The following is a 20,605-nucleotide window of genomic DNA, read 5'->3' as shown; positions in this document are numbered from 1 at the left end:
ATTTGTGTCATTATTTGTTAGTGTTTTATAAATACTTTATAATGCCGTAAATGGTTAAGCGAAGTGGCAGAGAGTATCTGCTTATTGCACAACCACCTGACGCTGGAAGTAGATACAAGTAGGCTGGAGGACAGTGTTTGAATTCAAAATTATCGCAACAATAGAAATAACTAAAAAGATTGAATGCGTGTCAGAAAAGAGAAGTGAAAGGTAATGTACTCAGGGATAATCAGCTAAATAAATATAGGATGTGGAAACAAATGGCTTCATAAATATAAAGGAAAAAGTCTGGATAATGGATCAGAATTGATGGCAGTTCCATAAACTCCTTAGTCACCATTAGACCAGTGAGAATTCTGTCTGATACTTACCTTAACTGACCACAGCATGCACAGAGAAGCAGAAAGGCATGAAGCATTCTGCAAAAATACAACTTTTTTTTTGTTTTGAAAGAGTGCATGTATACAGCAGAACATTTTCATAGCCATTAATGTCTGTAAAGATCAGCTCATCTTAGCAACCAGTTCTAAAAATGGAGCGCAGGCTCCCACAAACCTCATCAGATCACATCCAGGAGGAAGTGATTTTGTTACTGCGCACAGACTTCTACTGTATTCATTACAGCCAACAATATCAAAGCAGTGTACAGTAGCACGAGACAGCTACTGAGCATTTCTTTCTCCGTAACATTTCCAGGGATAGGACAGTATATCTAGTAATGTATTCCCTAAGGAAATAAAAAAAACAACTTTTGGTATTGTAGGGTTTTAACATTTCAAAAGCTCCCTCACATTTCTAGGATGTTGTATCACTGAGAAATGTGATAGCTGCAAATGGTTTCTTTTTGTATTAGTCTAAACTTCTTCCATTTCCTTCTCTTCATGCATCTTTCTCAGTTTTCAGTGTGACCATGTGACCTGCATAATGTCATTGTCATGTACACAATATTAAAAAAAGGAGAATATTCACACATTCACAAAAAGGGAGAATAACATCTTGTATCACTAAAGTGTGTCATTATCTGGCACTCAGAAACCAGCAGAGGAACAGCCTGCTGTGTGCAGCAGGAACCTGAGGGTCACTTCTCAGCTCTTGCTGCTCATATCTCTGGGTCTGGCAATTACGGGAAGGATTGGTCCGTGTCAGGAGAGCAAACCATCAGCATTAATTATAACTGTGGGATAATTTTTAATGTTTCTTTATTCTTTTGTTATGTTTCCTTTTGTGAGACAATAGGGACTGACATTTCTTGCAGGCCTTTATTTCCATCTTTATACTTCATTCATTTAACTTTATACTGCATTCGGAACAGTTCACAGAAAGTCAGCATGAAATATGGATTAGATACACTCCCAGACAGATAGTACAGAGGAAAGGGGAGACAGGATGAAGCGGGAAAGACACCAAAAATCAGATGAAAAGAGCTTCAAAGATTCTTTCCTCTCATAGCGTAAGTTTCTAAAGAATCAGAAGATGAAGCAAAACATGAAGGGTAACCTACGAATAACCACGCTGGATAGTGGAATTGGATATAAAGGATGTACTATAGAAAAACCGACCAGGTGCTAAAGTGGTCACACCTGTGGCACGACCTGAGCCGGGTGTCGCCTCAGGGGTGGTCCGTGCACTGCAGCGGCTGAGTGATCGTGAACTCGACATCTGCACCCGAACAGCGCCGGCATCCCACGGAAACGGGCGGTGCGCGGGCACCGGGACTTCCCTGCGGGAATTGCTCGGCACGGAAGTGACGCGCGGACGGGAAGTGACGGCGGCGGCGGCGGGAGCGCGGCAGCGCGGGGCCGGTGCGGGCCATGAACAGCCGCCTGCAGGAGATCCGCGAGCGGCAGAAGCTCCGCCGCCAGCTCCTGGCGCAGCAGGTACGGCCGGGAGCAGCCGGGGCGCCGGGGTGCTGCGGCGGCGAGGGCCTGGGGCGACCCGCGGGCCGGGACTGGGCGGGCCGCGGCGTGACTTTGTGTTTCCCGCTATGCAGCTGGGGGCCGAGAACGCGGACAGCATCGGCGCCGTGCTCAACAGCAAGGATGAGCAGCGGGAGATCGCGGAAACCAGGGAGACCTGCAGGTCGGTGTCGGAGGGCGGGGGCTCTGCAAAACTGGGGGCTCGATAGGAGTACAGGCCCGGTAAATGCCATGGGATTGCACTCGGTGAAAGGAACTTCAGTAATTAGTGAAATCAGAGCCGTGAGTTAGGTCTAGGTTATTCCTTTCTAAGAGCAGATTGGAAATACAGGCTGACTTTTGGTTCCGGTGTCAAAAAGCTACTGTGTAAGAAAAGTGGGATCTGAATTTAGAATGGGCCATATGCTTGGGTCCCAGAGCCTCTGTGCTTTTGCTAAGCACAGTTCAGGGCAGTTCACTTTGAAACTTCTCATGGAACTACGGGTATGTCTAGGAGAGAGCATCTACTGCTTATCAGTTTTTACATGACTATGAACAGGCTTAATTTTGTAGACAAACTGCTTTGAGGTAAAACAGGCTGTACCTTTTAGAACAGAAAAATGAGAAATGGAAAGGAATGAGCTTAATTCTGTAGATATACTTCATTGGTTAAAATAAGCTGTACTTTTGAGAGCAGAAAAATGAGAAAAGCAAGGGAATTACTCTTTTCAAGAATTCTTCATAAGTTGGGCTGAACTCAAATATACTGAGAGAGGAATAGCTTTTCATGTATGATGTTTTGAAGTAGTTTTGAATTTGTAACATGCAGACAAGGCATATTATCAAAGATTCCTGAACACTTTTCTTTGGAGACAGAAACTTTCTTACAAGGATTTTTGGTTCTTCATAGGGCTGCTTACGATACTTCTGCACCAAATGCAAAACGTAAATATCCAGATGAAGGAGAAGCTGATGAGGAAGAGATTGAAGAATATAAGGTAAGAAAAATAGGAAAAAGTTACTTTTCTTTGATGTGTCCCTGAGGTACTTAGAAAATTTGTGTGTCTATTAAAATAGATGTGGGGTGTATACATCCTTTAATATGTGTGTTCCACAGTGGCATCTCCCTTAAAGCCTTCCACTGCAGAGGTGCAAGAGAGAGGACATAGATGCTACATGGTTTACCTTAGAGGTGATACAGGTGCATTGAACTGTACACTTACCACACCCCAATGTGTGGAGGCTTAATTCCTGCTGCTCCTAGGACGAGGCAAGCCTAGGAGTAAGTGCCCGTAGGGAACAGCACTGAGCCACGGCTGGCTGTGGGAGGAAGCGGTAAAATGTGTGTGTGTGTGCTTGGGGAAACACAGAAAGAATCGTGACTAGAATTTCATTGTGTCAAAAGAAAAGCTGTGCAGTTAGCAGCAGGCACAGGCCATGGGATGAGAACAGGGAGTCTGAGAATGTCTTCTGGCCCATCTGTGCAGTGCCAAGGAATGCAGTTCTGGATGAGTGGAAGAAACAAGGGATCCTAAGGGAACTGAAAGTAAGAGGCTTGGTTCGGGATATTCTTTTAAGTGTCCAAAATGTCCAGGAAGAGTTAGGTTAAAAAAAACAAACCAAAATGCTTCCATGGTCATTGAAGTGTCAGACTCTCATGCCCTTCACTTTTCAAATGCTCATCTCAAAGCTATGTGACAGCTTTCTCCTCATGTGATGTTTTGGCCAAGATAAGAGATATAAAGAGCTTAAACAAAGGCATGATTATGATACAGCTGTCTTTATGATTTGGTTTGGGATCTGGTTGCAGTGTATGTCCTCCTCCCTTTTTTCCATGTCCTAATAACCTTGTTTCTGTGGTTAAATCGACTCCATGTCAATGTATTTATTAAATAGTTCAGTGTCTGCTGTTCTCTTGGATGAAATAGTAATTTTTTAAATACAAAGCCTTGGTCATGTTACGTTTGTGTTCAGGTTTGTAAATCTTCCTGTAAATAATATCTACCTTTTATCTTACTAAACGAAAAAGTTACTGTATGACAGGATGGTTTTTGATGGTTGATTTTGAAAGCCTCTCTGTGAAGGGACAGACATTATTTTTAACATGATAAGTGTTAGTCTGTATATTCTGTTTAGTAAAGAAATTGTCACCATGAGGTAGATATCTGGCTGTTTGTGAAGCAGTGTTTTTATTCTTGCATTACTTAATATTAACTAATTTTACTTGTTCACCAAGTACATGGTAAAGAACTAAATTTTCATTACCTATAAAGTATATGTGGATAAGTTACTTGGGTTGGCAAAGTACTTGAATCTTATCATTAAGATTTTCTTAATCATTGTGGAGAAGGCTTACCCTGAGGTTAGCTGTAACCACTTGCAAGTGGCCAGACTTTTTCTGTATTGTTGAAATGGAAGAATATTTTAATAACAGTAGCTCAGACAAAATTCAGTCAAGCAGATGAAGAGACTTAAGAAACTTGAAACCCCGAAGTAGAACATCTATTGTGGAGTCATCAGCTGTTTCCTGCAGGCATTGCGAATTCCACATTGGCGAGGAGATAAGAACAGTAAAATTCCACCTGCATTTTCCTGAGCTCTCTGAGCCTGCTTAAATTTAGTCTTCTAATACAAACTCGTAGAAAAATCTGGATCCTTAAGGTGTCAAGCCCTCTTGTATTGTGTTTAATGCAACTTAGACAAAAGCAATAATAGACTTAACTAGAACTGTTGTGGACAAGTTTTTCAAGCTTGCCAGTTTTGTTCGGAAAATTAGAGGTTTTTCTGATGTGAAGGACTTGTGTATACCCCTGACTTGCAGTGTTGAGTTCTATATGATGGAATCAGGTACGTCTTCTGAAATGATTTAAAATTTTTGTGCCCTGGCTTCACATTTGGTGGATATGAATGTACCCTCAAACCCGTGTGAGAGCAGTTTCTAAGATAAAAGGTGAAGTATTTTACTTTTCTCAGCCATGTAGGAACATCTGGTGGAAAAAAAAGCAAGAAAAAAAAAGCAATGTGTTTTAATTTTGGTGGGTTTTTTTAAATTTCTATGTGTCTGGTTTTGGTTTTTCTGCAGAATAAGTGTGAATTTATAGTGGTGATTCTTCATAAGGCTCAGGCTGATGTGAGAACAAAGGGCAGCACTGACTCCAGTCTGGCAGCTTGACTCGGGTCTTGGAGCCTGGCTCTGCATTGCCAGCCTTGGGAGGTGGGCGATAGGGAAGCGATGCACTATTGGAAAAATTATTAATGGATATTTTCAAGTCAGAAAGTTCAATTGGTTTTGGAGAGCTCCTAAAACTCCTTTCTTGTGGAATTGCAACAGTTGTCCCAGGGTTAGTGGAGCTCCCTGGTCTGTATTTGGAAGTGAGATACAATGGGATTAGAGTCTGCTGCCACTGTGAGGCTTTTCACCACCCTCTGGGAGCTGTGAGCGCTGTTCCACCTGTTGCCTTCCCCAGGTGATTTGACTCCATTGTTTGGACCTGTATGAGTGTCTGGTGGGTGGAGTACAAAACTGCTTGGGGTTCTATTTTGCTGTCTGCCAGCCTGATTTGAGACTGCCCCGTTCTACTTTGTTGGTGCAAGCAGAGGCCTGCAGGCTTGGGATGCTTCCATGCCATTGTTGTGGAGGCTCAAGAAAGCTTACTTGGTTGAATCATGGATTCCATCTATCTCCAGTCATTTGAAACAAGCTATGTTTGAATATTGTGGGGGGTTTCTGTTTCCCTAACTCAGCAACTCTATAGCAGATGCTTTGGGAAGCACAGATAATTAATGTACAAGAACCTAGTCTCTTGTGTTACTGCTGGTGTCATTCTGTCTCTGCTGTGGCTATATCCTTTCCCTTTGAAAGCGCGTGGTGTGGGCTTTTGTTTGTGGCCACAAGACTCTTTTTAAACTGCTTACAAAGGCATAAAGAGAACTAGGATCACTCGGGTATCTAACTGGTACTTGTCATCAAAAGGACAAGATTTAGGGAAAGATGAAAGAGGGAAACAGGTGTAACTTATGATGGCATAAGCAGTTTTTAGTAAAACTCAAGCTTTCAGCTTTTTTTTGGCCCGAATAACACTTGCTGCTGCTTGTCTGTACATTTCTTTTCCTTGCAAAAACTCTTGCTGTTTCTGATTGTAATCTTTTTTTTTTTTTGATCTGGTTAGACAAGCAAAAAGACCGTGTATCTCTTAAGTTCATCACCTGAATAGGAAAGGGGAAGCTGCAAGCTGTTTATCACATCAGGCATTTCAGAAGTCAGTCCAAAGCTCCACCTTGGAAATAACAGAAGCTTACTTGAAGATTTCAACATTTAGAGGGATCAGAATTGAGGGGGACAACACTTAATTTTTTATTCTGCATTCAGACAGCCTATGTAGCATAGAGTAAATACAGCTGTGATAATATGGCAGATGTTATCAGTTTAGTAGTTCCTCAGGTGTACTTCTGTGTTCTATCAATCTGTATACTGGGTTGATCCAGAATCAGTGGGAAGGCAGAAAGTGATGTCAAGTGAGTTTCTGTTCTCTCTGAGTTGTGTGTTGGATGTTCAGAGTACGTTAGTGTAACAGATCTCTGAGTCCCAGAAATCTGTGGAATGAGCAGTTAGTGGCTCTCTAGGTAGTTTTAATGTAAATTCTGGGGCTGTAGAAGAGAAATGCTATATTGACTTGTACCATGAGCTCTTTCTTCAAAGTGTGGACTTTGCTAAGGCTGGGAAATAAGAGGTAGATATAAATGTGTGGATATAAATGCTCGGAAGTTCTGCTGCAGAATAATATCAACAAAATACATACTTTCAGTCCAAAGAATAGAAGTTTTGTGGGACAAAAATATAAAGCACTGTCAGGGGCTGCAAGTGAAGGGGTTCTTACTTTTTTCTTCTTTTAGAGACCTTTCTCAGTAACACTGTCCTCATTAGTGAGATAGGTGCAGACCTTTTGGGGAATAGGTAATATTTTTCCCCACTCAAACAGTGGAGCTGGATCTGCTGTTTGTAGACAGTCCACTTCTCCTTATGATCTGCTTCTTAAGGAAAGGACAGTAATGGCTTTATCTTGTGTGCACACTTGTAATATCTGCTTTATTTCCAAGGATGAAGTAGAGCTGCAGCAAGATGAAGAAAACCTGCCCTATGAAGAAGAGATTTACAAAGATTCCAGTACCTTTCTTAAGGTGAGCTGCTTTTGCAATTGGAAGTGTAGTCAAAGCTGGCCTAGTTGTCTTAAACTGTTTCTGCAACTGATGGGATCTGAAATACAGCTTTAAAGGCTGAAGTAGTGGCTTGGAACTCACAGGTGCAGAAGCTGCCTGTGACAGATCTGACTGTAACTGGTGTTTGCATTATTCTGAGGCACCTCGCAATGGGCTGCAGGAATGGTGGGCCTGGTTTGGAGCTAAAAGGATGGTCTTTACCAGTGGAAATTATAAGGGCGTGTTGGAAAGATAATCTGCTCCTTTCTCATTTATCAGACTAACATGTACAATGTGTCTGTGTGTGTCCAGTTATCTCCTGTTGCTCTCACTGAACTTATTCCTATTCTCCAGGGCACTCAGAGCTTAAATCCACACAACGATTACTGCCAGCACTTTGTGGATACAGGACACAGACCCCAGAACTTCATCAGAGACGTTGGTATGTCACAGCCAGGAACTGTTTGAAGATTACTCATTTGATTCAATTGCACTTCTTTTTCTTCCCCTTTTGTAATTCCTTACAGTTTCTGAGAAGTGTAGATAGACAAACTCTTCCTAATTTTTTTGTCTCAGTGTGCATACATATCGGTATAGGTATCTACATTAATGGGTTTATTTTCAGTGACTTAGGAGGTCATTGTCACCAAGACTTTTCTTATCCTTGGTTTTACTTGAAAGTATTTCACCAGGAGGATTTATTTTCCCAACCTAAGCTATTTTGATTCCAGAAGGTAGATGAGTTTAATGAGGAGATCTTGAAACCTCTGGAGGTTTACAGTTCAGTTGTGTACTGGGCTGTATCGCCACTTAAGCATGTAAAGTATGGGAAATGATGACATTTAAGTCAGGAAGCAATATGGATAATGTTTCTCAGCTAAGTTAGGTAACTGCTGACAGCTCGTTAGAATGCCCAGGTGTAGAGGACGTTGCTTTTCAGGTTTATGTGTGTCCAGACATAACTTACTATTGAAATGATGCTGCACTGGACCTGAACTTAAACTTGCTAAAACTAAGGCACGGTTTGGTCCTGTTTCCCAGAATGTGTGCCTGGCTTTTAGTTTTTAAGAGGAGCAGAACAGCTCCCTCTGCAGTTTTATGAAACAGTTCTCTGTATTTTATCAAGTGTAAGGTTGCCAAGGCGAGGGAGTTGTGTTTTTAAATGGCAGCCCAAAGAGGTTCCGTTTGCCTTGAGAGGCTTTTAGTTTATTTTTCTCTATATTTTGTGAGTGGTTCTGTGAAACAAATCTGGATGTTTTTTTAAGAAGAATGGGCTGGTTTGACTCAATTGGATCTTTATCTCAAAAACCCTTGGCCTTCACAGTTACGTACTTGAGGCGGTTCTGCATTCTTCTTGGAAATGAGTACAGAGAAGTAGCAGCTCCTGTTGTGTGCCATGACTGCTGTGTAACAGATGGGGAAGAGACGGCACAAACAGGCAAGCGTTGGTGTGGAGATGAACGCAGCAGCAGGGCCAGAGCCTTTAACAGGGCTGAGCTGTGTCAAGGTGGACATTGGCGAGCACACATTTTCTACACCATGATCACAGCTCTGCTGAGTGCTGCATGTTAGTGCACATGGTTCTAAGAGAACACCCAGCTGTATCTTTTTGATGTTGCTGTTGGAAAAGAGGGAGAGACCCGTGAGTCTGTGTTTGGTTAGTTTGAGGGATTTTGATTGAAAATTGTTTTGCATCTGTTGCTTAGCTGCTGCTGCCCGGGGGTATTGGACTCACAAGGGCTGGAAGCAGCACACTGGTGGAAATTGGGAGAACACAGCAGTAGCTTTAAGCTGTTACATATGTGAGGAAAAAGATGAAAATAACTTTTAGGTGTTTCATGCACAAATGGCAAGAGATAATAAAGGTACTGAGAAGTCACTTTTATCATTGTATTCCTAGGATTGGGACTTCAGAAGTTTGAATTAAAATAAGGAGAGAGGAGGGGTTCGTGGGTTTGGGTGAAGCTCCCCCCCCCCCCCAGTTTATTAGTACCATTCCAAGTTGTACTTTTAAATGAACACGAAGCTGAAGCCTTTTAAATAACACCTGCTTAAGTTGAAGGGATACTGCTTGGGAAGCAGGCACCCTGTTGGTTTATGCAGAACCTGCTGCTGGCAGTAGCAAACCCATTGTCTCTAAGGGAGAATGAAATATACTTCAAAGAATATTTTCCTTTTTACAACATTTGCTGCAAAAGATCTAATGAGGGTTCTCTCCTTTGCATTCTGTGCACATGAAAGGTTGGAGAATTGACATCATAAAGCTAAATGTAGGAACATGTGTTCACCTCTTCACGACTGCCAACACAGCACCAAATCTCAGTGTGAGGGTTGCCTCAGGGAACCAACCACAACCCAGGTGCCACTTTGGAAACAGTCGTCAAAGATTACACAGACTACGCTGTGAATTAATGTTAATTAGATCTTAATAGAAATTTATGGATGGGGGGAAGCCAAAATAACTTCTTTCATCATCCTGGCACTTTCAGTTTAAATGAAAGGTTGTTTCCTTCTGGTAACGGGAGTTGTGAATTCCTGATCCGCTGTAGTGTTCTAGAGAAGATCAGAGCATAGACACTGTATCAGTAACAGCCCTGATTAGCTGCGTGAGGGCAGGAGGCTTTTGTCAAGAAGTGAACGAAAAACTGCTTTAACGAGTTTGCTTTGTTCTAATAAAAATTAAAATGAGGCTAAGTATTAACATTTCGACCTATTCAGAATACTGGACAATGCTTAAATGATAGAGATTTACTCTGTTAAGTAGTTGTTAACTTCATGTTTTCTTCTTCTTAGGCTTAGCAGATAGGTTTGAAGAATATCCAAAACTTAGAGAGCTCATCAGATTGAAGGATGAGCTGATATCTAAATCTAACACTCCTCCCATGTAAGTGTTCTTGTGGAAAATGCCTTTCTTCTCCAGACCTGTTTGAAGTTAGCTGTCTGCTTTGCAAATCTTTATCTTCAGCACCTGCTTAGAATTTACATTTTCTCTTTCTGTTTGCTTATACAAATGAATCAATTGAAGCATAGACGAATAAGATCACTCTGGTGTTGTTAGTTTAATCTAGCTGCTTAATACAGTGTATAAACCAGATTTTATTTCCAGTGTGTGATTGTTTATAGTCTCTAAAGCTTTGATTTTTTAAGACCAAATTGTCAACTGATTTGGCTGCAGGCTTTCATTTGGGAACTACAGGAATATCATGTGGTGGTGAATGTCATGTTATCGTGTGGTTTATGATAACAATAAGAGCTTTTAAAAAATTGCCTCTTAATATAACCTTAGCTTTTCTTGTAGCAGCTGGGTATAGTCTTCAGCTATTATCTCAGTGTCCATCAATCACATGTTATTTTGGAGTTGAAGACAAAAATGTTTAGGCTGACTGAAAGTCATTTGTCCTTGTTTTTGGTGAATGTCGGACACAGCTTCAGTGTACAGCGTGTTACTCCAGGGATTCAGACCTCTCTGAACTTAACCTTATGCGTGTCATGTGCAGTAGGCTTGATGTGTACCACAAAAATCCACCTTATTTAATGATACTCACATAAAACCCTATGAAATAGTTGTCTGAACAACTGAGTGCAAACTGCGAACTCAGCCTGCTCTTCTAAGCTAGGCATGTGTTTTGGTCATAAAGTACAAAAGGGGGAAAACCAGTAATCAAATGCTGCCTTCTGACAACACCAAGTACGCATGGAATCTTTTCCACACACGTTTTGGGAAGGGGAAGGTGGTGGTCTATTGATCAGCTTTATTAAAGGAATTTAAGGGAGGGCAGTGTCATTTTTTGCTAGTGATAGAGCAGTGAGTGGTGTGCAGGTGTGAAGGAGAGTCATCAAGAGTGTGTGCGCACGTGTTTGATAGAATCAATGGCGGGGGGAGGGGGGAATTCTACTTGGTACAGGAATAGATAAATACGTGTATACTATATAAAAGGTAACAATGTTTCCAGTATTTAGAATCTTTGGAATAATTCTAAAAATATGTCACTTTCCCAGTTAGCCAGGCAGTGAGTGTTTGCTTCTGAAATGTTTATGTTTCCTCCTCTTATAGTCCACGGGTGTACGGAAAGTGCAGTGAGTCTGCACTAGGTATTGTTGTACAGTCTGCGTGGGCATCTGTTTCCTGCTCGCTAAGTTGGAAGCCTAAAACTGTTTATTAAGACTACTTAAAAACCACAACGCAATAGCATCCAGCCTCGATTAAGTGAGGATGTGTAATGTATCTCCTCTGGATTTAGAGCATTTGAGATATACAACCCACCCAGGAGACCCTGCTCTTAACTGGCTGCACGGAACTGCTGTGTGGTGTGTAGTTCTCAGGCCACTGTTGCACCTTGTCTGATGTAGTCTGGCATCTTCTGTTTAAACAGGTATTTGCAAGCAGACTTGGAAGCCTTTGATATTAGGGAACTGAAGTCCAAATTTGATGTGATTCTCCTGGAGCCACCGTTGGAAGAATATTACCGAGAGACTGGCATTACTGCCAATGAAAAATGCTGGACCTGGGATGACGTAAGTAACTGTTTTGCTGTGAAGAGCATTTCATACATTTGTTTAAGCAAATAGTTCCAGGGTTTAATTTAGTAAATAGAACTTTTTGTTCTATTAACTTTTCAGCCAAAACTTTTTGTTTTGGCTGAAAACTTGAACCTAGTAATAGTGGGTTTTCTCTCTGCCCTTACCTTCACTGAGCTTTCTCTTTCATTTTTGGCTGTTGAAATACTGAATGTCCATTGAAAAGATTCCCTTGTTTCTTGAAATTCTTGAGATTATTAAGGCATGTGTTTTAATGTCCTGGTCTTCTAGTAAAAAGTGCAGGTTAGTTTGCTTTACTGACATTGCTCCATTCTCCAAGTATTGATTGAGTAGGAAATTTTAATGGTCAAACCAGTAATAATCCCTAGAAACCTAACAGACTAGATAAACCTCACTTGTGGAAGTCTTTCTCTTGTATTTATTCAAAAATGGTGCCTGGCAGTGCTGCCCAGGAAAAAAACATTCCATCCTAACAGAAAAACTGGAGTGTGGGAGGCAGGACGCATCTTCCTAGTGTGGAGTTACATCCTCCTAGAATGGCTCCTACTGCATTATTTTTCCTCAGAATGGCATTGAATGAAGCTTGATTTGATGTGTTAGCAAGTTAGAGATGAATCCTTTCAACTTGTGATGACTAGCAGATGCTTTGCATCCGAAGTTATTTCATCTTGAATGTTACTCATTTGCCATTGTTGAGCCACTGTCCTCATAAATTCTGGCTGCTTTTCCTGAAAGTGAAAATAGAGAAAATGTCTTTGCTATTTAGTGATAGGAATTAAGCTGAGATTTTTAGAACGTCCTCACAACCTTCATGTAAGTACTTACAGAGAGGAAAAGAAATAGAGTACTGTTGCTTCTGTATTAAATATTTTTGCTGCCAGTGGAATGATAAAACAAAGCAGGGATTTGAGGAGGAGACCATGTGGGTTGTAAGTCTAGAATTTTATACAGGTAGAATTGCTGATTGTGATGGTTTCATCCCAGCCAGCTGCCCGGCCCTGGCAGCCACTCACTCACTCCCCCACCAGTGGCATCAGGGAGAGAATTGGAAGGGAAAACTCAAACCTTGAGACGAAGACAGTTTAATGGGAAAAGCAAAAGCCATGCACAGCAAGCAAAGCAAAACAAGGAATTAGTTCCCTGCTTCCCTTGGGTGACCCCCAGCTGTGCTTCCTGATGGTTTCTGTGACAGTGCCTCAAGACTAAGTATTCTTCCTGATGCAACTGGTGACTTGTATTTAATTCAGAAATGCTTTTATTGCACTTATTATTACTAGATCATGAAACTGGAAATCGAAGAAATTGCAGCCCCAAGGTCATTTGTGTTTCTGTGGTGTGGCTCGGGCGAGGGTCTGGATCTCGGCCGAGTGGTAAGATGTTGTTTTAATTCGATTTATCAGGGACAGGCTTAAGAGTTTATTTTTATCTTTGACTTTTCCCTGTATAGAATTCCCAGCCCTAACTACTGAGTGATGTTTTGTTACTGTGTTAGGGGATATGTGATTTTAAATGGCATTAACTGTTTAGATACTGTAAATGTCCAGCTGAGTCATTGACTATGTGAGGAAGCAAAATTCCTTGGGGTTGTGGTTTGGATGTATGTGTGTTGACAGAGGAGCAGGTTGCCAAGTTAGAATTTTTTAACGGAAGTCTCAGTTTTCTGCCAGAAATGTTCATGCTAGGAGAAAGGTCCTGCTGTTTCATAAATTGAGATACAATTGTCATCTTCCTGCATGCCAGGGAAACGCTGCTCGTGTTGCGGATGCTGCACTAAGAATGCCCAATTGGCTCCTGCAGTGCTGAAACATTCTTTATTTAGTTCAAGCAGTGTTTTCCATGAAAACAATTCGCAGACAACTGTTTAAGGGCAGCCTGTGATTACTGATCTCTTTCCTTTGGCTGTTTTTCAGTCTGAAGTTGAACAGATAAATTGGGTCTGGTCATAGACAGGTTTGTAGTAGCTGGACAGTCCTTGAATAAGAAAAGTCAAGGTCCTAAGTGAGTGCTCAGTTCAGGTCATTCGATGTTTTAATGTAGGGTGAACTGTTTTATTTGTTTATAACATTTAGTGTCTGCGCAAATGGGGTTACAGAAGATGTGAGGACATTTGCTGGATTAAAACAAATAAGAACAACCCTGGCAAGACCAAGACTCTAGACCCCAAGGCTGTCTTCCAAAGAACCAAGGTAAAGGATTGGCTCCATTCCTCCTCCGTTTCCATTCTTTCTCTCTGTGCTGATGACACAGCCAGTGTTGGTGACAGGCTTGTGCGAAAGCCAACAGGAGGACTTCCAAGTTCTGTTCTGCAAAGTACATTTTATGGAACTAAACTTAGCAATAGAATTTGACTAAAGTCAATGTCAAAAGAAGTCTTTGAAATCTGTAGATTTTAACTGAATCTATTAATAAAAAATAACTATAGAAGATCGGCTATTGGTTCTAAATGCACACAAAGTGTGTGCCCAGAGTTTGGACCAGAGAGGAGTCCGGGGGAACCAGAGCGTCTCCTGCCTTCCTGGAGGTAATTGTATAGCACAAGTGACAGAATGGGTCAGCTTGACTTAAACCAAAAATTTTTTTTAAGATGCTTTGTGGAGGATGTGTAATGAAGGAGGTGCAGAGAAAAAAAAAGTGTTCTGGTTTGTGACTCAAATGTCTGTGGATCAGAAACTTGGAGAAATGTAAATGGGACTCATAAATAATTAGTTTGGGTATATGTGAGTGTAACTGGAAGTTTTACCGAGTGCTGAGAGCTGATTGGCAATTCATGCATTTCAAGTTGTCAGTGAACCTCAGGGCCCCCTCCTCATTCATTAATCATTCATTAGCATTAAACATCCTCAAGTCTGTCTCAAATTGGCCATTGTTAGGAGTATAAACTTCCCTTTAGGATATCTGGAATCTTTCTTTGACTTGCATTTACATTAATCAGAAGTTTGTTTGCAAGTGTGTTGTATTAATTATAAATATTTATAAATATTGTGTGTTTATTGCATATAGTATTGCAAATATGTGCAGTTTGCTCATGAGGGCAAGGTTAAAACTAACACGGGAGGATTTGAGGGGACTTTATGTCTTTGTTTAGCGCAGAAAAATAGTTTCTGGTATGGGGGAATTCCTGTGTTTATCGAGCAAGAGGTGAGCTGAGGTCTCTGTTTGTGATAAACACTGAAAATGGAGTGAGTTTGCTCTGACTAAACAAACACTATTGCAGGCTGTGTTTGCCAGTGCTTAGAGCAGCACCTGTGTTCTGTTCTGTTTGGCTGAGGCATCTCTCCAGGGGTGCTCAGTGCTGTGCCAGCTGTCAGTGAAGTAAAGGGAAGTCCGGAAGTAAAAGGTTTGGGATAGCTCTCCCAAGGACTAGATTGAGGAGGCTTGGCTTGGTGGGTGACAGGCTTAGCAGTATTCTGCCTTTCCTTTAGGTAAATTTTTGGTCCAAACCCATGTTGTGTGAGTGCAATACCATCTGCATAGATTTGACAGGTCTGCTGTTGTGCCTTTCGTGTTTACCCACTAACTCTGCAAACCCTTTCCAAAATTCAGGAATGATTACGTTCTCTTGTCTGCGACTGTTTCCTGAGCCATCTGGTGGCGCTTAGTGAGTCAGAGCATTTAATCCTGGGGAACATCGCTCATCCAAGATTGATATTCCCAGAAACAGAGTTCTGAAATGAGTATGTAGGAGCCTCTTTTCATCTGGGAGCAATCCTCATTCATGGGTGCCACATATCACTCACTCAGATTGGTCTGCAGTGCTGTAGAAGGAAGGAAAACAATGCATGTTACAGCTCAAGAACACTTGTAATGCTGATGAGCTGCCTGAGAGTGTGATAGTGGTTGTGGGGTTTTTATGCAGTAATATCTTCTAGAAATGAATCTAAGGGGAATTCTCAGGGTCACTTTATTAACAGAGGTACAGTTTGAAAAAGTACATAGTATTTCCACTGCCTGTCTCATGACTGAAAACTTTTAAAATTAGTATATGAATAAAGTTAGGATCAGAATGCTAAGACAGGTATTAATCATAATTGATAACCATTCCTTGCTCTTGCCATCACGTTTTTTCTCTTTTGCCTTGTGGAGACTTCTCAGCCTTTCCAGCCTAAAGTTTTGTAATTGAAGAAGTCCACGTAGCTGACTTCAGCCTTGATTTGAGTTTTACCACCTCATGGTGTAGTTTATCAAGCTTGAGCTTAAAGTACTGCTCTGCTTTGTTTTCACCTGGCTCCTTTCGTGGCTCCAGCTTTTCTGCTCTAGTTCTTGTTTCAGACTTTTCTCTCCTGTAAGCTTAGAACTGTCCTTGCTGTCCCTTGTGCTCATCTGGCACGGCAGTAGGTGTGACACGTGACAGCTCTGTGTGTCTGCAGGAGCACTGCCTCATGGGCATCAAGGGCACCGTGCGCCGCAGTACCGACGGAGACTTCATCCACGCCAATGTTGACATCGACCTCATCATCACTGAGGAGCCTGAAATCGGCAACATAGAGAAACCTGTGGAGATTTTTCACATCATTGAGCATTTCTGCCTCGGGCGACGGCGGCTTCACCTCTTCGGGAGAGACAGCACAATTCGACCAGGTAACTGCTATGTTATTTTTGATCAAACAGTAAAATTCATTTCGGGGTCCTAAAGAGGTTTCCAGATGCATGTCACAGGTCAGACAGCAGATCTGAAGGAAATAGTTTTTTAGTGTATGTGAAGATCTGTCAGTCACAGAACTGTTGTTTAGAAAGTTTACGAGAACTCTCATTTCTACAATTTTCCCACAAGAGAGATTTTTGTTAACCAATATTTTTGCCTATTAATTCATCAGTGAGCATAACAAAATCCAGTTGAGATTCCTTTTTCCCATATGTTTATGCTTCTCAGAAAAGTGAGAAAAGTGATTTCTTTTTCCAACTGATTTTCAACCCCTATGAGCTTAGTGCTCTTGCCTGTGTCTGAATTGGCAGTATCTCACAGTGGGTACTGCATCTGGCATGATGCAAAATGCAAGATTCACGGATCAGGACACACTGTTCAGGTATTCTTTCAGTGCTGCTGCCAGGGGATTCTGAATGTCAGTGTCTCACTGTCAGGTTACTCTGGTATTTTTTAACTGTCAGGTTACTTGAGTATTTTTTAAAAACACTGTTGTGGTGTAAGGTCAAGTAAGAAGAGGTAGGGGTTTGTGAAAGCACAGCGTGAATGTTGCCACAGCCATGGGTAATAATCATTTCTTTAAAAAAAAGGAAAACAAGCCCTTAGAAATACCCAACTGAATCTTAAGTTTGCAGCAACTCTAGAGGTGACTTTTCATTCTGTTCAGTGCCACTGATGTGTAGGTGAGTGTTTCTCCCCATCACTTGAATTTACTGGGAGAAGTTTCACTGTGGCCTTGAAGCCTAAAGTTTGTTGTTGCTTCTGCTGACTGTGGTTTTGTTCCCGAGGTTGGCTGACGGTGGGACCCACCCTCACAAACAGCAACTTCAACGCGGAAACGTATTCTTCGTATTTCACGGCTCCCAATTCCCACCTGACCGGCTGCACCGAGGAGATCGAGAGGCTGCGGCCCAAGTCCCCGCCGCCCAAGTCCAAGTCTGACCGGGGTGGGGGTGCTCCCAGGGGAGGAGGAAGAGGAGGGACTTCGGCGGGACGGGGAGAAAGGGGCAGGGAGAGGAACAGAACCAACTTCCGCGGTGAGCGGGGCGGCTTCAGAGGGGGCCGTGGAGGGACCCATCGAGGGGGCTTCCCCACCCGTTGAGGAGGTGACGGCTGCTTCCCCTGCCTACGCCTTGTCTGGGAATCTTTCCTGTAGTCTTGTTTTTCCTACAGTGAATTCCTCTGGGGACTCAAGCTAGATGACTTTTACAATTGTTTTTGGTGCACGCCGTTCCAGACAGTCAGCCTTGCAGTCTGGCACAGCCCCTCACCTGGCCATGTCCTGCACGGGCAGCACTGAGCCCAGAGCAGAGAGCACCAGCCCTTCACACCACGGGTAGGATGGAAGTTACCCCCTTGCTCTCCACTTAGGAACCTTGCTAGGTGGAGACTTCTTTTTCAACTTCATTTTCTCCAAAACATGGATTCCTCCTCCATCGCTGGAGGTTTGGGTTTGGACTGACTTGCATTAATATGATGGAGCGGGCATGAAATGCAATTCTGAATTGCTTGGCCACAGCAGGCTTGCTGTCCTATGGAAGAAAAAGTGCTGTGTCTGTATTGACACCTATTTTAACTTCTCTGAAAACAAGGAGCAAATGAAATAAATAGAATTCTATTTTTTCTTATTTGGTTTAAACTTCCCAAATTATTCCTGGGAATATGAAAAGGTTAATTTTTAATTTGTGGTGTACATGCACTCACCTGTCATGTCAGTAGTGGGGAGAGTAGTAATTCTATGCAGCTGTGTGTTGTCCTTCCTGGAAAGCACCAAGTTGTGCGTTTATATGCAGCGCAGAAGTTGTGCCTGGGTCTGGGCTGCTCCTTGAGTGGGGATTTTCCCCCAGTGTGTGTCTGTAACACCTTGTTCCTTGGGAGAGAAGAGCAGTGTCACTGCAGAGTGGTCCCAGAGACCTCGCCGGAGGGAGGATTGCACCTGGGAGGTGGTGTGAGCGTGTGATCCCTGAAACAGGGAACACTGAGGGAACTGAGTGCTGCCTTTCCCTGCAGGTGTTGCACACATTTGAGAATGGCTGTTGCTGATCCAGTGCAGTGTGGAAAGAAAGTGGCCCCCTTCCCTATGTACAATGTCCGTTTTTAGCAAAATCACAGCTCTGAGCTTCTTGTGCAGTTCTTGGTAGACTGAACAAACCCGGCTTTTGATGTCTCAAGGTCTTAGGTGTGGGTTTTGGAAAACTGCCTTTGAAGGCTGAATGTTTCTCCTGAAGCCCAGCTTTTAAATAACTGTCCTGTAAAGTAGTGGATTATTAAACATGTTTATCAAAGCTGATGTTTAAATATCTTTCTTAATATTTTGTGTGTTTGTTGTCCTTGAGGTTTTGGAATTGCATAGTGGTTTCTTCTGTGCTGTTGTAGACAGGAATCGTACTTTTGATTTTGAAGATTTTGACGGGCTGGGGAACTCCCTGGCTTTGCTCATGTTTAGCAGGGGATTGCCGTAGTGCCAATGGAAACTGCCTGTTGTTTACAGCTTGTTTCCTTCTCTGTCATATGTGCATATGTGTAGAGTGACTGGATTTGGGAAGGGGAGTTTTAAAGTTGGTGTTTATCTGGTCATCGGTGAAGTCTGCCACGGGCTATATGGAACACACCTGAGAGAAGGCAAATGCCCTAGTAGGGACACCTTTTTCTGGTGAATTTTGCCCTAATTATGTTGTTATTTGAAAAGTCGACACTTTACCTTAGGAGCACTGCTTTTGTGCTTGGGAAAAATATTTTCTTGTTTTTCAAGGAGTAGAAAATGTTAATTTCCATTTCCCCCTTTTAATTACATGCCTGATACTGGTAGTTCAGTGAATGAGCTGCTCTTAACATACACTTAGGCTAAAGGGAAGAGGAGGGTGAAAAACTACTGGATCCGAAGTGCTTCTGTATTAGTTTGTGGTGCTGCTCAAGACTTCACTGACTGGGGAAAGTAGTGGCGGGTGAAGGAGGTTTCTTCCCATCAAAGCAGAAGTAGCTCAATAACTGTAAGGAAAAAAAGGAATAGTACTGCAGCGAATGTTAGGTTAGAGCTGTCAGGATGGGCCTCCTTTGCCAGCAAAGTCTGATGTCCATGTTGTTAATGAGCAGCTGTTGGAATGTTTTAATTGAGGTTAATGGACAAGGAACTTCACCTCTGCACTTGTCCTCCATGAAGAACAACGCTGCCCCTGCTCCTCTGAAGGTGGAATTTCAGCAGTGACAGACTGACAAAGGCTGTACGGGTAAGGCAGTAGTGCAGGGCTGCGCACTCCCAAATCTTGGTCCATGTCCTTGTGGGGATGGACATGAGACTTAGGAAGGACTGGAGTGAGACACAGTCCCACACACCCCATTATACAGGAAGAAAATTGGGCCACTTTCTCATTCACTGGGATTTGGACCATGTAGAAATGGTAACTAGAGATGAAAAGCATTTAATCCCAGGAGTAGCTGTCAGTTACTTTCTCACTTGTAACACTTCCAGAGCAAGCAAGGGGAGGATAAGGCTCAGAATCACTGGGCTGATGACTATTTCATTTACCACAAGCAAATGAAGACTTCATTTGAGCATGCTCTCCTGGAGGACAAAAAGCTTGATGAGTTTCTTCCTTTCCACTTTTATTACATGCATAATGCCTCCAGTCTGATTTGCACTGCCTGGCTAGACCTTGTCATGTCTTTCCATTCTGGAGCAGGCTTAGAGTCCTTGGATTATCTTGCACCCAAGATAATTCAGTGAAGGATTCAACACCTGCACTGACAAGGTACTCAGGATGTGTCAGCATTTGGCTTCAGAGGGAATTTGAGATGCCAGTCACGTGTAGATCATTGTGTGTGAATCAGCCATCAGCTGGAGAATTCTGTGCACTCTCTGACAGTGCTGGTTGTAAGAAGCTGGCTGGAATGCTGGTGTGCTAGCTGGCTGGCTCTCAAGCAGGTTTGAAAACAAAAAGCTGCTGTCAGCAAGAGCCACCTTCTCTGTGCACAGAAGGCAGATGAAAACTTCTGCAGCCAGGGCAGCCTGGCAGTGCTGCTGGCAGCTGTAGCACCAGCATACCTGTGGTTCTTAGGGACATCTATCAGACATTGCAGAATAAGTTATTAAAATTATAAAAAGTTCTGCAGTCCATAGAGGGGGCAGTGAAGTTTAGCAATAGAGCTGCTCTTGAATAGAGAGGTCACAAGGAATGCCACAGCATTAGCAACTGCTATATAAGTAACGTCATTTAAGTACAAAAATGAAGGCACAGGTCAGGGTCCAGCAGCAGCACCTTTTTATACAACTTCCTTACAGTCCATGCTGTGTAAAAGTAAATTAATAAAGATCAATGCCCTATTAGAGAAAAGC

The 20,605-nt window shown here is 42.5% G+C and overlaps 1 protein-coding gene across 1 annotated transcript; it reads left to right on the top strand.

Annotated features, from left to right (window-relative positions):
- The first annotated feature begins 820 nt into the window (after nucleotides 1-820).
- METTL14 (methyltransferase like 14) lies at nucleotides 821-18,557 on the top strand. Its single transcript, XM_038135434.1, has 11 exons — nucleotides 821-1,877; nucleotides 1,991-2,079; nucleotides 2,806-2,893; nucleotides 6,993-7,073; nucleotides 7,446-7,533; nucleotides 9,885-9,975; nucleotides 11,465-11,606; nucleotides 12,908-13,000; nucleotides 13,700-13,816; nucleotides 15,998-16,208; nucleotides 17,061-18,557. Exons 1-11 carry the CDS (start codon nucleotides 1,812-1,814, stop codon nucleotides 17,372-17,374), a joined length of 1,380 nt encoding a protein of 459 aa, XP_037991362.1. The 5' UTR covers nucleotides 821-1,811; the 3' UTR covers nucleotides 17,375-18,557.
- The last annotated feature ends 2,048 nt before the right edge of the window (nucleotides 18,558-20,605 follow it).

This window comes from Motacilla alba, chromosome 4 (genome assembly GCF_015832195.1).
Source record: "Motacilla alba alba isolate MOTALB_02 chromosome 4, Motacilla_alba_V1.0_pri, whole genome shotgun sequence".
Lineage (NCBI taxonomy): Eukaryota > Metazoa > Chordata > Aves > Passeriformes > Motacillidae > Motacilla > Motacilla alba.
Note: the sequence above shows the minus strand (reverse complement) of the source record. Positions and strands in the feature narration are given on the sequence as shown.

Excerpts from the sequence above, each read along its gene's own strand:
- METTL14 (XM_038135434.1), top strand. The coding sequence starts at position 1,812 with ATGAACAGCCGCCTGCAGGAGATCCGCGAGCGGCAGAAGCTCCGCCGC. Across the intron at positions 1,878-1,990 it reads GCCAGCTCCTGGCGCAGCAG|CTGGGGGCCGAGAACGCGGA; the intron begins GTACGGCCGGGA and ends CCCGCTATGCAG. Across the intron at positions 2,080-2,805 it reads GAAACCAGGGAGACCTGCAG|GGCTGCTTACGATACTTCTG; the intron begins GTCGGTGTCGGA and ends GGTTCTTCATAG.